Source organism: Prenolepis imparis, unplaced genomic scaffold, assembly GCF_030444845.1.
Source record: "Prenolepis imparis isolate NDT839.2.m4 unplaced genomic scaffold, iyPreImpa1.0 SCAF_3, whole genome shotgun sequence".
Taxonomy (NCBI): Eukaryota; Metazoa; Arthropoda; class Insecta; order Hymenoptera; family Formicidae; genus Prenolepis; species Prenolepis imparis.
Window position 1 is genome coordinate 7,004,333 of NW_028141161.1, and position 12,751 is coordinate 7,017,083.

Consider the following 12,751-nt stretch of genomic DNA (forward strand, 5'->3'; position numbering starts at 1 on the left):
TAATTTTCTCGCGAAAGCAGCCCTTTGTCACGTCTGGGTGATCTTCCTTCTCTCTCTATGCCTAGGCTAGTGAAAAAACGGGCGCTCTCTATTTTTGTGAGGCAACCTGCTTACACCGGCTATACCTCTGGGACGCCGAGAGCTAAGTATTTTTTACATTCTTTTATTTAATTTAAGGCCATATTACACTTGAAAAATATTTTAGTCGTAATAAAGTCGTGTAAACAAATCGACCAATCACAGTTACGCTGGGTCCACAATAGGTGATTTAAGCCCTAAGGGCCAATTTCACCAACGTCGGTTAACTTTAACCTCCGGTTAAACTATATCTTTGTCTCGTTTCAGATACGTTCATTAAAAAGAGACAAACATATAGTTTAACTGGAGGTTAAAGTTAACCGATGTTGGTGAAACTGGCTCTAAGCCTTAAGAAATTGATCAATCGCAGTCAAGTATGAGGAGAAAACTCGACTGTGATTGGTCAATTTCTTAAGGCTTAGGGCTTAAATCACCTATTGTGGACCCACTGATAAGCCTAGTCTACAATAGAGTCGTAAGGTCGTAAACGTAAGAAATTGACCAATCACAGTCGATTATTCTCCTCGAATTCAACTGTGATTGGTCAATTTCTTACGTAGGCTTTACTGCCTTGCAAGAATACTTGATTGTGATTGGTCGATTAGTTTGCGGCCTTAAGGCCTTATTACACAATCCGTAATGTAATACGGCCTTAACGATTACGACTATTTAAAGTATAACCAAAGAGGAGTATGACGAAATACGAAGTACGAAGTTGTGATTAAAGTGACGATCGGGATAATTCAATAGTTGGGATAGTTTTGAGTCTAAAATCTTGAGATAGGTGTGATTGGTAAATATATTTTAATTTTTTAACAATGTATTAATTAATTTTATTTTTAAACAGTATATAAGAAAGAAAAGAGTTTACGATTTTCACTTGATATATCTATTATCTATTCGATTTTTTAAGACATGATATTTATTTATTAATGAAAATTTTGTGCGATTACAGATATGTACAATTAAGATGAGCACTGAAACTCAGATCGCAAGTATAGTAAATGATATTTTGGTAAGTGTTGAAAAATATTTTGTTTTTAGATATGAGGGATATGTGTATGTATATATATTTTCTCTCTATTTATAATTTTGCTATGAAATCTTGAATATAATCTTGGAGAGATAATAAAGAGATAATAGAGATTCCAGAAATAATTTTGAATTCCAAAGAAATCTTGAATATAATCTTAAGAGATTCTTGAGAGAGATGATAATAAAGAGATAATAGATTCCAGAGATAATCTTGAATTCCAAAGAAATCTTGAATATAATATTAAGAGATTCTTGAGAGAGATAATAAAGAGATTCAAGAGATAATAAAAAGAAATTATATATATATATATATATATAATTTCCTAATTTTTTTCTGTTTATATATTGTATATTATGTTTCAGAAAGTAGAGGCGATAGAGGAAGCATTTAGTTGCGTCCTCGTTCATCACCCTAACAATGAAAGTGATAAAATAACAACATGGCAAAACGAACTAAAAGGAGTCATGACTGGATTAACAAAGGAACAGCAGGAAGCTGCTGTTCGTCAGTTTCTTTCAATGGCAGCAGCTATGACTAACCATAGACGATTACAGTTATTGTTGTCTCTGTTACAAAACTTAGTGCAATCCAATTTTTTGCCTGCTAGGTATATTTTTAGATAAATGAAATTTTCTTTGTTTATTCATTCTTTTCCCAGCACTCTTAAATTGTCTTTTGTGAATTTTTTCAGATTAGTATGCGAGTGTATTTTGAGTTGTGATAAATTGCAGTATCAGTTGGAGAATTTTTGGGTTGAATGCTTTGTTCTCATTCGACATATCATTGGCGGTGTTGATTATAAAGGAGTCAGAGAGATCATGAAAGTAGGTTTATCAATTAATAAATGGTTTTTGCCATTTTCAATGTGCATGCATAATATTTCTCGATACTATAATCTGGATGAAATATTGAATATTTAAATTACTTACAAAAGTATACTCATTTTTTATATCTTGTTTTTCACAGGGATGCAAAGAAAAAGCACAAACTATACCAGCTCGATTAGATGCGTCGGTACAACCGCAAGTAAAAGCTTTAGAGAACGTTATTGAATATATTTTTGATAGAAATGCGTGTTTATTGCCAGGTTATTTTATTGTCAATGAGATACAGAAAGCTTATCCCGATAGCAAAAACTGGCCTCATTGGGTAAGTAATAATAAATAATAAGTAATCAAATTTACTACATATTAAAATAATAAAAATATTAAATATTATTATGAATATCACATTTCTAAATTATATAACGGTTTGTATTAAAGATTGCTCATACATAAAAATATTTTTCGAAATATATATTCCAACAAAACTCGAATATAGAATTAAAATAAACTAAAATCAATACAATCTTTCCAAAACAACAATCCAAAACAAAAAACAAAAATAAACTAAATTTTGAAAAATTATATATACAATATTAAATATTTCTATTGAATTATTAAATAACTACTTTGTTACTAACAAGATAAACTGATTTATTCTTTTTATAATAATAATTGAATAAAGATGGAAGAGGATTTATATTATACACGAGAAATGCATTAAATATTTTATAAAATTTGCGAAAAAAAAAATTTTTTTTTACTGCTTAATTTTACATATATATATATACGTCTGTTCCAGAAGCTTGCAAAATTACTCTCCAATTTTGTTGAAAGTTTTCGAAATACTGCACAAATGGTATCTATAGTAGGACACTCAAAGATGTTACCAGTAGTTGAACATACAGGATATGCAGATCATTTGATTAATCCCTGGTTGTTAGATCCTACTACGTTGAAATTTTCTTTGAAGGGAAACTTACCTTATGATCCAGATTTACTCAAGCCTCAAACAGAATTGCTTCGATACGTTCTAGAGCAACCATATAGCAGAGATATGGTTTGTTCGATGCTTGGTTTACAAAAACAGGTAAGATTGCTAGAGTGAAAGTATATATCGGATATAAATTTAGACGCTAATGATATGTAAAAATGATTGAAAGACGAAAATGAAAGAAAAAATTAAATATGTTTACACGAGATTTTGCATTGAATGCATTTTTCAAGTTATATGTATTAGAATTGTATATAATGACCTTAATACATTTTTATTCGTGTAACAGCATAAGCAACGATGCATCGTCTTGGAAGAACAACTGGTAGAGCTAGTGATATGCGCGATGGAACGGGCCGAGAATGAAACTTTGCCCGCGGAAGGAACGGACGGGACAGTCGCTAATCATTGGGTCTGGTTGCACTTATCCTCGCAGCTCATCTACTTCATCCTCTTTCAATTTGCGTGCTTCCCGAGCATCGTCATGGCTATACACGATAAATTGGCGGGCAGAGAATTGAGAAAGGGCAGGGATCATCTCATGTGGGTCCTCCTGCAATTTATCTCCGGCAGCATCCAACGTAATCCATTGTCGAATTTCTTGCCTGTACTGAAACTGTACGATCTTCTTTATCCGGAGAAGGAATCCTTACCCGTCCCGGATTATACTCAGGCATTGTGCACCCATCAGATGGCCATTACGTGTATATGGATACACCTGCTGAAGAAGGCTCAATCCGAACCGGTCTCCAACATTCACAGACCTATACCGCACACGCTGAAGGTCCATCACGAGTTCTTGCAACACCTAGTTATGCCGAACACGTCTCTCTGCATGGGCTCGGACTATCGCATCGCGCTTTTGTGCAACGCCTATTCGACGAATCAAGAATACTTCAGTAGACCGATGGCGGCGCTGGTCGATACTATTCTGGGTACGCAGAAGAATCAGCAGCAGCAGCCTATGCAGACCTTACAGAACAACGCGGCGCTGGCGAACGGACCGACGACCCCGCTCTCAATGTCTATCCTGGACTCGCTGACTGTACATTCCAAGATGAGTCTGATTCACAGCATCGTCACGCATGTAATCAAGTTGGCGCAATCCAAGAGCAATATGGCATTGGCTCCGGCGCTGGTCGAAACCTACAGCAGACTACTGGTTTACACAGAGATCGAGAGTCTTGGTATCAAGGGATTCATCAGTCAGTTACTGCCCACAGTCTTCAAATCGCAATCCTGGGGTACGCTGTACACTCTGCTGGAGATGTTCAGCTACAGAATGCACCACATCCAGCCGCATTACAGGGTTCAGCTGTTGTCGCACCTTCACAGCCTGGCGGCGGTGCCGCAGACCAATCAGACGCAGCTTCACCTGTGCGTCGAGAGCACGGCTCTGCGACTCATCACCGGTCTGGGCTCGGCGGAAGTTCAACCGCAACTATCTAGATTTCTGTCGGAGCCGAAGACCCTCGTGTCCGCGGAATCGGAGGAGCTCAATCGGGCGTTGGTGCTGACACTAGCACGATCTATGCATGTAACTGGTACAGGTGTGGACAGTCTCAGTGGCACATGGTGCAAGGAACTGCTGAACACCATCATGCAAAACACGCCGCATTCCTGGGCGAATCACACCCTGCAGTGCTTCCCGCCGGTGTTGAGCGAGTTCTTCCAGCAGAACAGCATAGCGAAGGAGAACAAGCAGCAGATTAACAAGGCGGTCGAGGAGGAGTACAGAAACTGGTCGTCCATGAGCAACGAGAACGACATCATCGCGCACTTCTCCGTGCCTGGAACGCCGCCGTTGTTCCTATGCGTCCTGTGGAAGATGATACTGAAGACCGACTGCATAAGTCCCATTGCCTACAAGATTCTCGAGCGGATCGGCGCTAGAGCGCTGTCGGCTCATCTTAGAAAATTCTGCGATTACCTGGTGTTCGAATTCGCGAACAGCGTCGCGGGTCAGCACGTCAACAAGTGCGTCGACAGCATCAACGACATGATCTGGAAGTACAACATAGTGACTATCGACAGACTGATACTCTGCCTGGCGCTGAGGACCCAGGAGGGTAACGAGGCGCAAGTCTGTTTCTTCATCATACAATTGTTGCTGTTGAAGGCAGCTGAGTTTAGAAATCGACTGCAAGAATTTGTCAAGGAGAACTCGCCGGAGCATTGGAAACAATCCAATTGGCACGAGAAACATCTCGCCTTTCACAAGAAATTCCCGGAGAAGTTCGCACCTGAAGGTATCATGGAGCAGACTAGCGGCGGGCCTAATCAGTATCAAAGTCTACCCGTATATTTTGGAAATGTGTGTCTGCGTTTTCTACCAGTTTTCGATATAGTTGTGCATCGCTATCTAGAGATACCGCCTGTTATCAAGAGTTTGGAGATACTATTGGAACATTTGGGCTGTCTGTACAAATTTCATGGTGAGTCATCAACAATAAGCTAACGTCATTTTTCAAGTGTTCCCTTTTCCCGCTTTACTACTGTTAATTAAAGGAAATAGATTTTTTTTCTTTGATAATGCGCATATTTTTTTTAATCAGAAATAATTATGATTTATTAATTTAATTTTTATTAATTTATATTATATAATAATATATAAATATAATATTAATATAATATTAATATATATTATATTTATATAATTATATAAATATATATATTATTAATTATAAAAATATATATAGTATTAAGTATAAATATATTATATATTACATTAAAATTTTTAACTTTTATAAATTTTTTTCTTGAATTTTTATTAATAATTTTCAGATCGGCCAGTCACATATCTTTACAACACGTTGCATTATTACGAGAGGAAATTGCGAGATCGACCGATGCTGAAACGTCGATTGGTGTCCGCCGTTTTGGGATCGTTGCGGGAAATCAGAGCACCTGGATGGGCCCTTTCCGAGGCTTATCAAAAATATATGACGCTTGCATACGACGACGCGATGCAATGGATACCAGAATTAGATTATTACATTCGCCTGGTACAAAGGATCGTGGAAAGTAAGGCAACCAAAATTAACAATTTGTATTTTTTACTTTATCATTGATTATCAAAACTGGAAAAGATACGAAGCTCCTCGCGTTTGATTTTTTCCAAGATTAAAAATGAATAAAAAGTTATTTTCATTACTAACATGAATTCTTTGAGAAATTTTTAAATTTTTCTTAATAATGATGGAATTATATAAATGTGAGACATAGACATAGAAAGCTGGCTTATTTTAACGGAGCATTATATATGTTATAGCAATGTCTGGTACGGCTCATTTTCCTGCCACTGATTGGAGGTTCAACGAATTTCCAAATCCAGCTGCACACGCGTTATATGTGACCTGTGTGGAACTTATGGCTCTTCCGGTTGCTGCAAATTTAGTAGCTAATTCTTTATTGGACGTTGTTGCTAAAGGGTACTGATTTTTTTTTTATCCTCAAATTTTCTTACAATCATGTTACCGTATCTCTCAGTACGATTACAAATACTGAATATGTTCCATGTATAATTTTATCTATTTTTATTCTATACACAGATACACTGTTGTCCCATCAGATGAGATACATTTGTGGATAAATTGCGTTGGTTTGCTATTAGCAGCGCTGCCAGAATGTTATTGGTCAGCTTTACATGATCGTTTAGTGGAGACCATCAGCAGTACCGGTCTGGTTAATTGGCATTACAATAACCTTACGCCATTCCAGATGTTTAATTTCAACACTACGCATAACAGCTTATTAGAAAATAAATACAGTTACATGCTCGCATTGGCACATTCAGTATGGCATCATGCAGGCGTAGGACAGATCACAACAATGCCTCAGTAAGTACTGATTCCATAGATATATGTATAATGAACAAGTTTAATATTTTTTATTGTTTTATATTTTAATTATTTTTATTTAATTATTAATTTAATTATTTTTATTTATTTTTATTTAATTTTCTATTTATTATTTATTTAGTTTTTAAAAATAGAAATTCTATTATAGCATTATTTACATTCATTATTTTATATTCGCGTGTTATATTCTTATTGTATTATGAATTAATGAAAAAATATTTTCTTTTTATACAGGTTCATTAAAGACAAACTGCAGCCAGTTGTGACTAGCGAAGAACAATTAATTTATGCTTGCCATTTGATTGGCCCTACATTAGCAAGATTTAATGCCGAACGACCACATTGTGTAGTTGAACTCGCCGTGTCTCTGTATGAGATGTTGGAACGAGTCGACCACGCTCAATCACATTTGAATTATATGGATCCAATTTGTGATTTATTGTATCCTTTACATATATATATAAATATTAGGATAATATATATATTTTTTTTCAATTTTAAATTCAAAATATTTTATATATATATTAGGAAACGAGATCTGATATCTTCCAAGTGAAATTTGTTATAGATTATTTTTAATTTTTTAAAATTAAAATTTAATACATATTATTTAAAACTGGCGCATTTTATATCATTCTAGATTTTTTTAGTCTGAAATTTAAATTTTGAAATTTAAACATTTAACAAGTTTCGCCAAATATCTTTATTATTTATTTTTTATCTGATATATATTCAATCAAAAAATTGTAAAAGATACATATAAAGTAGTAACGGCGTTATATATTGATATTGAAATAAAATTAAAGTTATATTATAAAATTAAAAATAATCTATAAAATTACACTCGGGAGATATCAGAACTTGTTTTCTAATATTGTTATTATCAGATCAAACATTCTGGATCAGATCAATACACATACATGTGTCTTTTTTATTGATATACGTGTCTTCCTTAATGATTACAATAGATATCACATCAAGTACATGTTTGTTGGTGATATGATGAAGAACGAAGTGGAATGTATTATACGAAGACTGAGGCCTGCATTGCAAATGAGGCTGCGTTTTATCGCTCACATAAATATAGAGAAAATTCATACATCCTGAGACACAATTGTTCCCACAACAGAAATAACTCCATGACGTGTATAATTTACTATTTGGATTGAATATCAATCTGGTCATTCCAAAGTAGAATTATTATGCGAAATATAAGATAAGTATATAAGAAATGTATATTTCTATTATTTTACGAAAAGTATACTTGATATAATCGATTGTATACGCAAAAAAATAAAATGTGTGTTTGACTATTGCTTTTTTCTTTCAATGTAGTTTTCGATTTATAGATTTATTTTTTTTCAACTAAACTTATGCACTTTTCGTTTATCCTATCTCATTTCATTCAGTTTATTTCTTAAAATATATATCAATAAATATAATGTCTATAAAATAAATAAAAAATATAAATAAATAAAAATATAAAATATACATTTATATCAATTATATCTTAAATTATATCTTAAAATATACATCAATTATATATATGTATATATAATGTATAGAATATTATATATATAATAATAACATTATATAATATACATATATTGATATAAATATAATTGTAAAAAAAGAAAATTTATAAATTAAAAAAACCTTATGTATATGTGTTGCCTTTACTTATAAAGATAAAGAGATGGCGCTCTTATCGCAAGCGAAAATTTTCGTTGAATTGCAAAATTTAGCGAGCTCAATTTATTACGACCTAATATCAATCGATCAAAAAATTATTTAAATGAGTTCCTCCGATTCCTCGCATCGGGCAAATGGTAAATCTTTTTGATAATCGAGAGAGAATATCTTTTTTAACGTAGAATATATTATTCACAAAATTGACAGCACCTGTCATATGTGTCACATTTTCTTCCTTGCAAATCTGTCATTCAATTACTATGACTTTGCAACTTTCAACGCTCGTCCAGGTCTACAACAACCTTTCTTTATAGATTTAGCATTTATATCTGTCATGGTTGTGATTTAAGCGTGTTTTATCAGATTTGTAGCGACCATTTTTCAATGTCAACTGTTTAATCAAAAGATTTGACAGTTGACAGTTCTTATTTTATAGAATTAAACTTAGGAAGTAAACATGCAAACAGTTTATGTTGACATTACACTCAAATTTGTCAGTCATCTCAATTCTTGTTGAGAAAAGACACGAGTGTGATGTTGATATGTGTTTACGAGTTACATTAAAAAAAGCAACTCTTTGAATTTGTATTCAATGCACTGAGAAAAATTAACAAGACATCCTCGCACTTCTTTTTTAGCCCCTTGGTGGAATGAGGAATGTGAGGAGGCAGCAGATAAAAGAAGAAAAGCACTACGTAACTTTAAAAGAATCTTAACTTATGATAATTTCTTGGAATTGAAGAGCACAGAAGCTGCTGCAAAGCGTGCTTTTAGAAAGGCCAAAAACAAACATCAAGGTTTGAAATTTTTCTGCAGCTCTCTCAGCGTATCCCTGTTTCATATGTTTGGAAAATTGCCAAACATTTTAAAAACATATTTTAGATCTATTCCCCTCCTTTGATCAATTCTAATCATGAAATTTCAGCAAATATCAGAAGCATTATAGACCCTATGCGCTTTCCAGCGTTATATCCAGAGCATATACATGTGAAATCTTTGAAAATTCTTTCGTTTGGAAAGAAATGAAATCTGTTATTAAGTCAGTTTAGGTCAAGTCTTCTCCAGAGATTGATCAGACAAATTGCGAGATCATCTCTTTGCTGCCAGAATAATTCATCTCAACACTACTAACATTTTTAATTCTATATTAGAGGAGAGAATGGCTCCTGGAGTTTCCTGAATCTTTGTACCATTTCCTGGTATTTATGATTCCAAAAAAAAAATATCTCAGGAAAATTCCGATCGATATCTCACCTTTTGCCTCTTAAAAGTTCTTGAAAAATTAATTTTATCCTATCTCAATCGGTGGATTGAATAATGTTCTTCCTTTCGGTCAGTTTGGATGAGTTAGAAGGATGAAATCATATCATGATAACTTAGGCACCCTCATTAGAAAAATTTAGGTTCATAATCGATACTATATTATCTACTTATCTGTGGATATTGTTAATATCTTTGATAATTCTCAATATATTTATGAATTCAAATAGGCTTCTTCTTCCTAAAATATGTTCTATCCACAATCTCATCTTCTAGGTATACAAAATAAAAAAAATGGATTGTGATATTTTAATCTCTTCCTTTATTTTATTTCATAATAAATTCATATTTCTTGCCATAAAATGTTTACATCTGGCGGATGAAACAAGAAATTCTCCAGTTCTTCAGCTGACTTCTCTTTTATTGCAAATATCTTATGGAGGACCATAAAATATTTTACATGGATGTTCCTCAAAACAGACAGGAAACAGGACACTATGTGAGATTTACTACTCATTCTCTCTGCAAATTTTATTAAGGACCTCTTCACATGTCTCTATATACACTGCAAAAGTTCTGGTCGTCTTATGATATAGAAATCATTGTCTCCAAAAATATCAACGAAATTTGTCATCTTTATGAATTCCCGCAGAGACTTTAGCTCTCACAGACCTTGTTAAAGAACAAAATTGTATATCTTGCACATAAAGGACAAACTGAGAATGCTATCTCTGAGGAATAAAGAGATTAAAATTGTATAGATTTGGTAGAATAGCTTTCTGTCCATACAGCCACTAACAAATTATAAAACTTTGAGTTATTTATCAATAAAGAGTGGAAAAAGTAGAAGAAGAAGAAAAAGAAGAAGAGGAAGAAGAAGAAGAAAGAAGAAGAAGAAGAAGAAGAAGAAGAAGAAGAGAAGATAAATGTATCACATAGCAAAGACACATATTGAGTTTTCTCCTAATTTTTGTTTCAGGCTCCAAAAAGCCAGAGGAAGTGAAGGGTCAAGCGCGTTTGTACAGTATGAAATATTGTCCTTTCGCTCACAGAATACGACTCATACTTACTTTAAAACAGATTCCTCACAACATTGTCAATATTAACTTGCAGAATAAGCCAGACTGGTATTTCCAGGTATGAATCGAGTTATTTTTTTACTGACAAATGTAGTTTAAAAAAAATGTAGTTTGTACAATACTTTTGTTTTATAGATTCATCCAGAGGGCAAAGTACCGGCTTTCGTAGACGCAGATGGAACAGTGGTAACAGATTCTGTTGAAATAGCAAACTACTTAAATAAAAAATATCCTGTGCCTCCTTTATACAACGATGAAACAAAAAGTCATGATTTAGAGTTATTAGATCATTTTTCTAAGGTATTTTAATATAATGACATTGATTTTTTTTTTTAGGAGTGTAACAGCTTTTAATAATTGGTTTTATTTTACCTACAGATTATAAATATTTTTACGAATTGCATATATAACAAGGATAAGAGATCGTTTGAAGAGATTCTAGTTGAGACAATGGACAATTTACAAGAATTTGAAGAAGAGCTTGGTATACGGAAGACACCATTTTTTGGAGGTTTGTAGAATTCTATTTTTTCTTTTTATTCTCTCTTTGTGATCACCTCTTTTCAATTATATTTTCTTTATTACTCTTTTGACTCTAAGCAACAAGTAAATTTATGTCTTGTAAAATATTTATTTTTAATTTTTAACTTTTTTATTTTATATAAAATGTTTATTTTAGGAAATAATCCTGGTATGTTGGATATTTTAATGTGGCCTTGGTTTGAGCGTGCAAAGGCTCTGACTATACTTTACAAGCAGCGTGCAAGTCTTGACAAGGAGAGATTTCCTAATCTTGTAAGTATATACAACATTTAATATAATTATTTATATTTATCAGTTTAAGTAAACATCTCTACAGTTTGATTTTGAAGACTTGCTCATAACACAAGCAACATTTCTCTGAAAATTCATTTCTTTTACGCCATCTAATATATAATTCTCTTATATGAAACTAAATTGTTAATGTTATTAAATAATTTTTATGAGCTACCGATAATTTGTATAATTTAGTAAATGATCTAAATAATGTTAATAAATTTGTTAATGAGAAAAATTTCATTTTTTTAACACTGAATCTATTTACAATTTAATATATCTCTACCTCTAGCACAAAATTACATTAATGATGAATTTTTCATTCACATTTAAGAAAATTAATCATCTATCACTGTTTGCTCTATTTTAGATGGATTGGTTGGATGAAATGAAAAATCAGTGGTTTGTCGAGGAACACAAATGCTCGTATGAAAAGTTTGCAAAATTTGTAGAAGCTTCAAGAGCGGGAAACGTTGATTACGACATTTAAACGTATTTACGTAATATATTGTAAAATGCCGCGGGAATAAACAGAATTACTTAATTGACATAATAACATGACAGTATTAACATTTCAAATAATATTAACATCGATAATATAAAAATAGTATTAACATCGAATAACTCTTCCTTATTGCATTTCACTCGTCGTACGTGTTCAATTTTGTATATTTAATAATTAATACTTAATATTTTTATACTCTGTCTTATTTTTTTAAATATATTATACATTATACTGCATATATAGCAACGCTTATAAAATTTAGTTAAAACTATTATAATACAAAATAGCTTATACAATGCGCTCTAATTTAAATAAAGTAATTTAATATTAAATGTAATTAAAAATATGATACTTCATACACTATTAACTGTAATTACATTCTGCATTTTAACAAGGTACTAATATTATAATTATTATATATTACTGTATTGTAATTATTGCAATCGTTATTAATGTAAAGTGCGCGAATTATAGCATTTATAAAACGCATTGATCCCTCACTATTAATTTGTTCTTTAGTCAATAATAAACCTTTGATGTATATAAATTATACATTTCTTGTTTTTCCATTTCGTTTCTACAATACAGAGCGCGGTTTCAAATAATATAT

At 32.5% G+C, this 12,751-nt stretch overlaps 2 protein-coding genes across 4 annotated transcripts; both read left to right on the forward strand.

Moving 5' to 3' along the window:
- The first annotated feature begins 721 nt into the window (after nt 1–721).
- Nucleotides 722–8,102, forward strand: Med23 (mediator complex subunit 23). Of its 2 annotated transcripts, none has more exons than XM_083033399.1 (12): nt 722–871; nt 1,034–1,093; nt 1,477–1,721; nt 1,806–1,938; nt 2,081–2,263; nt 2,738–3,025; nt 3,219–5,364; nt 5,714–5,953; nt 6,201–6,360; nt 6,481–6,768; nt 7,024–7,230; nt 7,758–8,102. In XM_083033399.1, exons 2-12 carry the CDS (start codon nt 1,049–1,051, stop codon nt 7,894–7,896), a joined length of 4,074 nt encoding a protein of 1,357 aa, XP_082889525.1. In that variant the 5' UTR covers nt 722–871; nt 1,034–1,048; the 3' UTR covers nt 7,897–8,102. The 2 variants fall into 2 exon arrangements, with proteins under 2 accessions (XP_082889525.1, XP_082889526.1); XM_083033400.1 differs by having other exon boundaries at nt 2,741–3,025.
- Nucleotides 8,103–8,487: 385 nt separating this feature from the next.
- LOC145933789 (pyrimidodiazepine synthase) lies at nt 8,488–12,522 on the forward strand. Of its 2 annotated transcripts, XM_083033781.1 has the most exons (7): nt 8,496–8,618; nt 9,120–9,278; nt 10,721–10,878; nt 10,956–11,120; nt 11,199–11,331; nt 11,500–11,615; nt 12,007–12,522. In XM_083033781.1, exons 1-7 carry the CDS (start codon nt 8,585–8,587, stop codon nt 12,124–12,126), a joined length of 885 nt encoding a protein of 294 aa, XP_082889907.1. In that variant the 5' UTR covers nt 8,496–8,584; the 3' UTR covers nt 12,127–12,522. The 2 variants fall into 2 exon arrangements, with proteins under 2 accessions (XP_082889908.1, XP_082889907.1); XM_083033782.1 differs by lacking the exon at nt 9,120–9,278 and having other exon boundaries at nt 8,488–8,618; nt 12,007–12,520.
- The last annotated feature ends 229 nt before the right edge of the window (nt 12,523–12,751 follow it).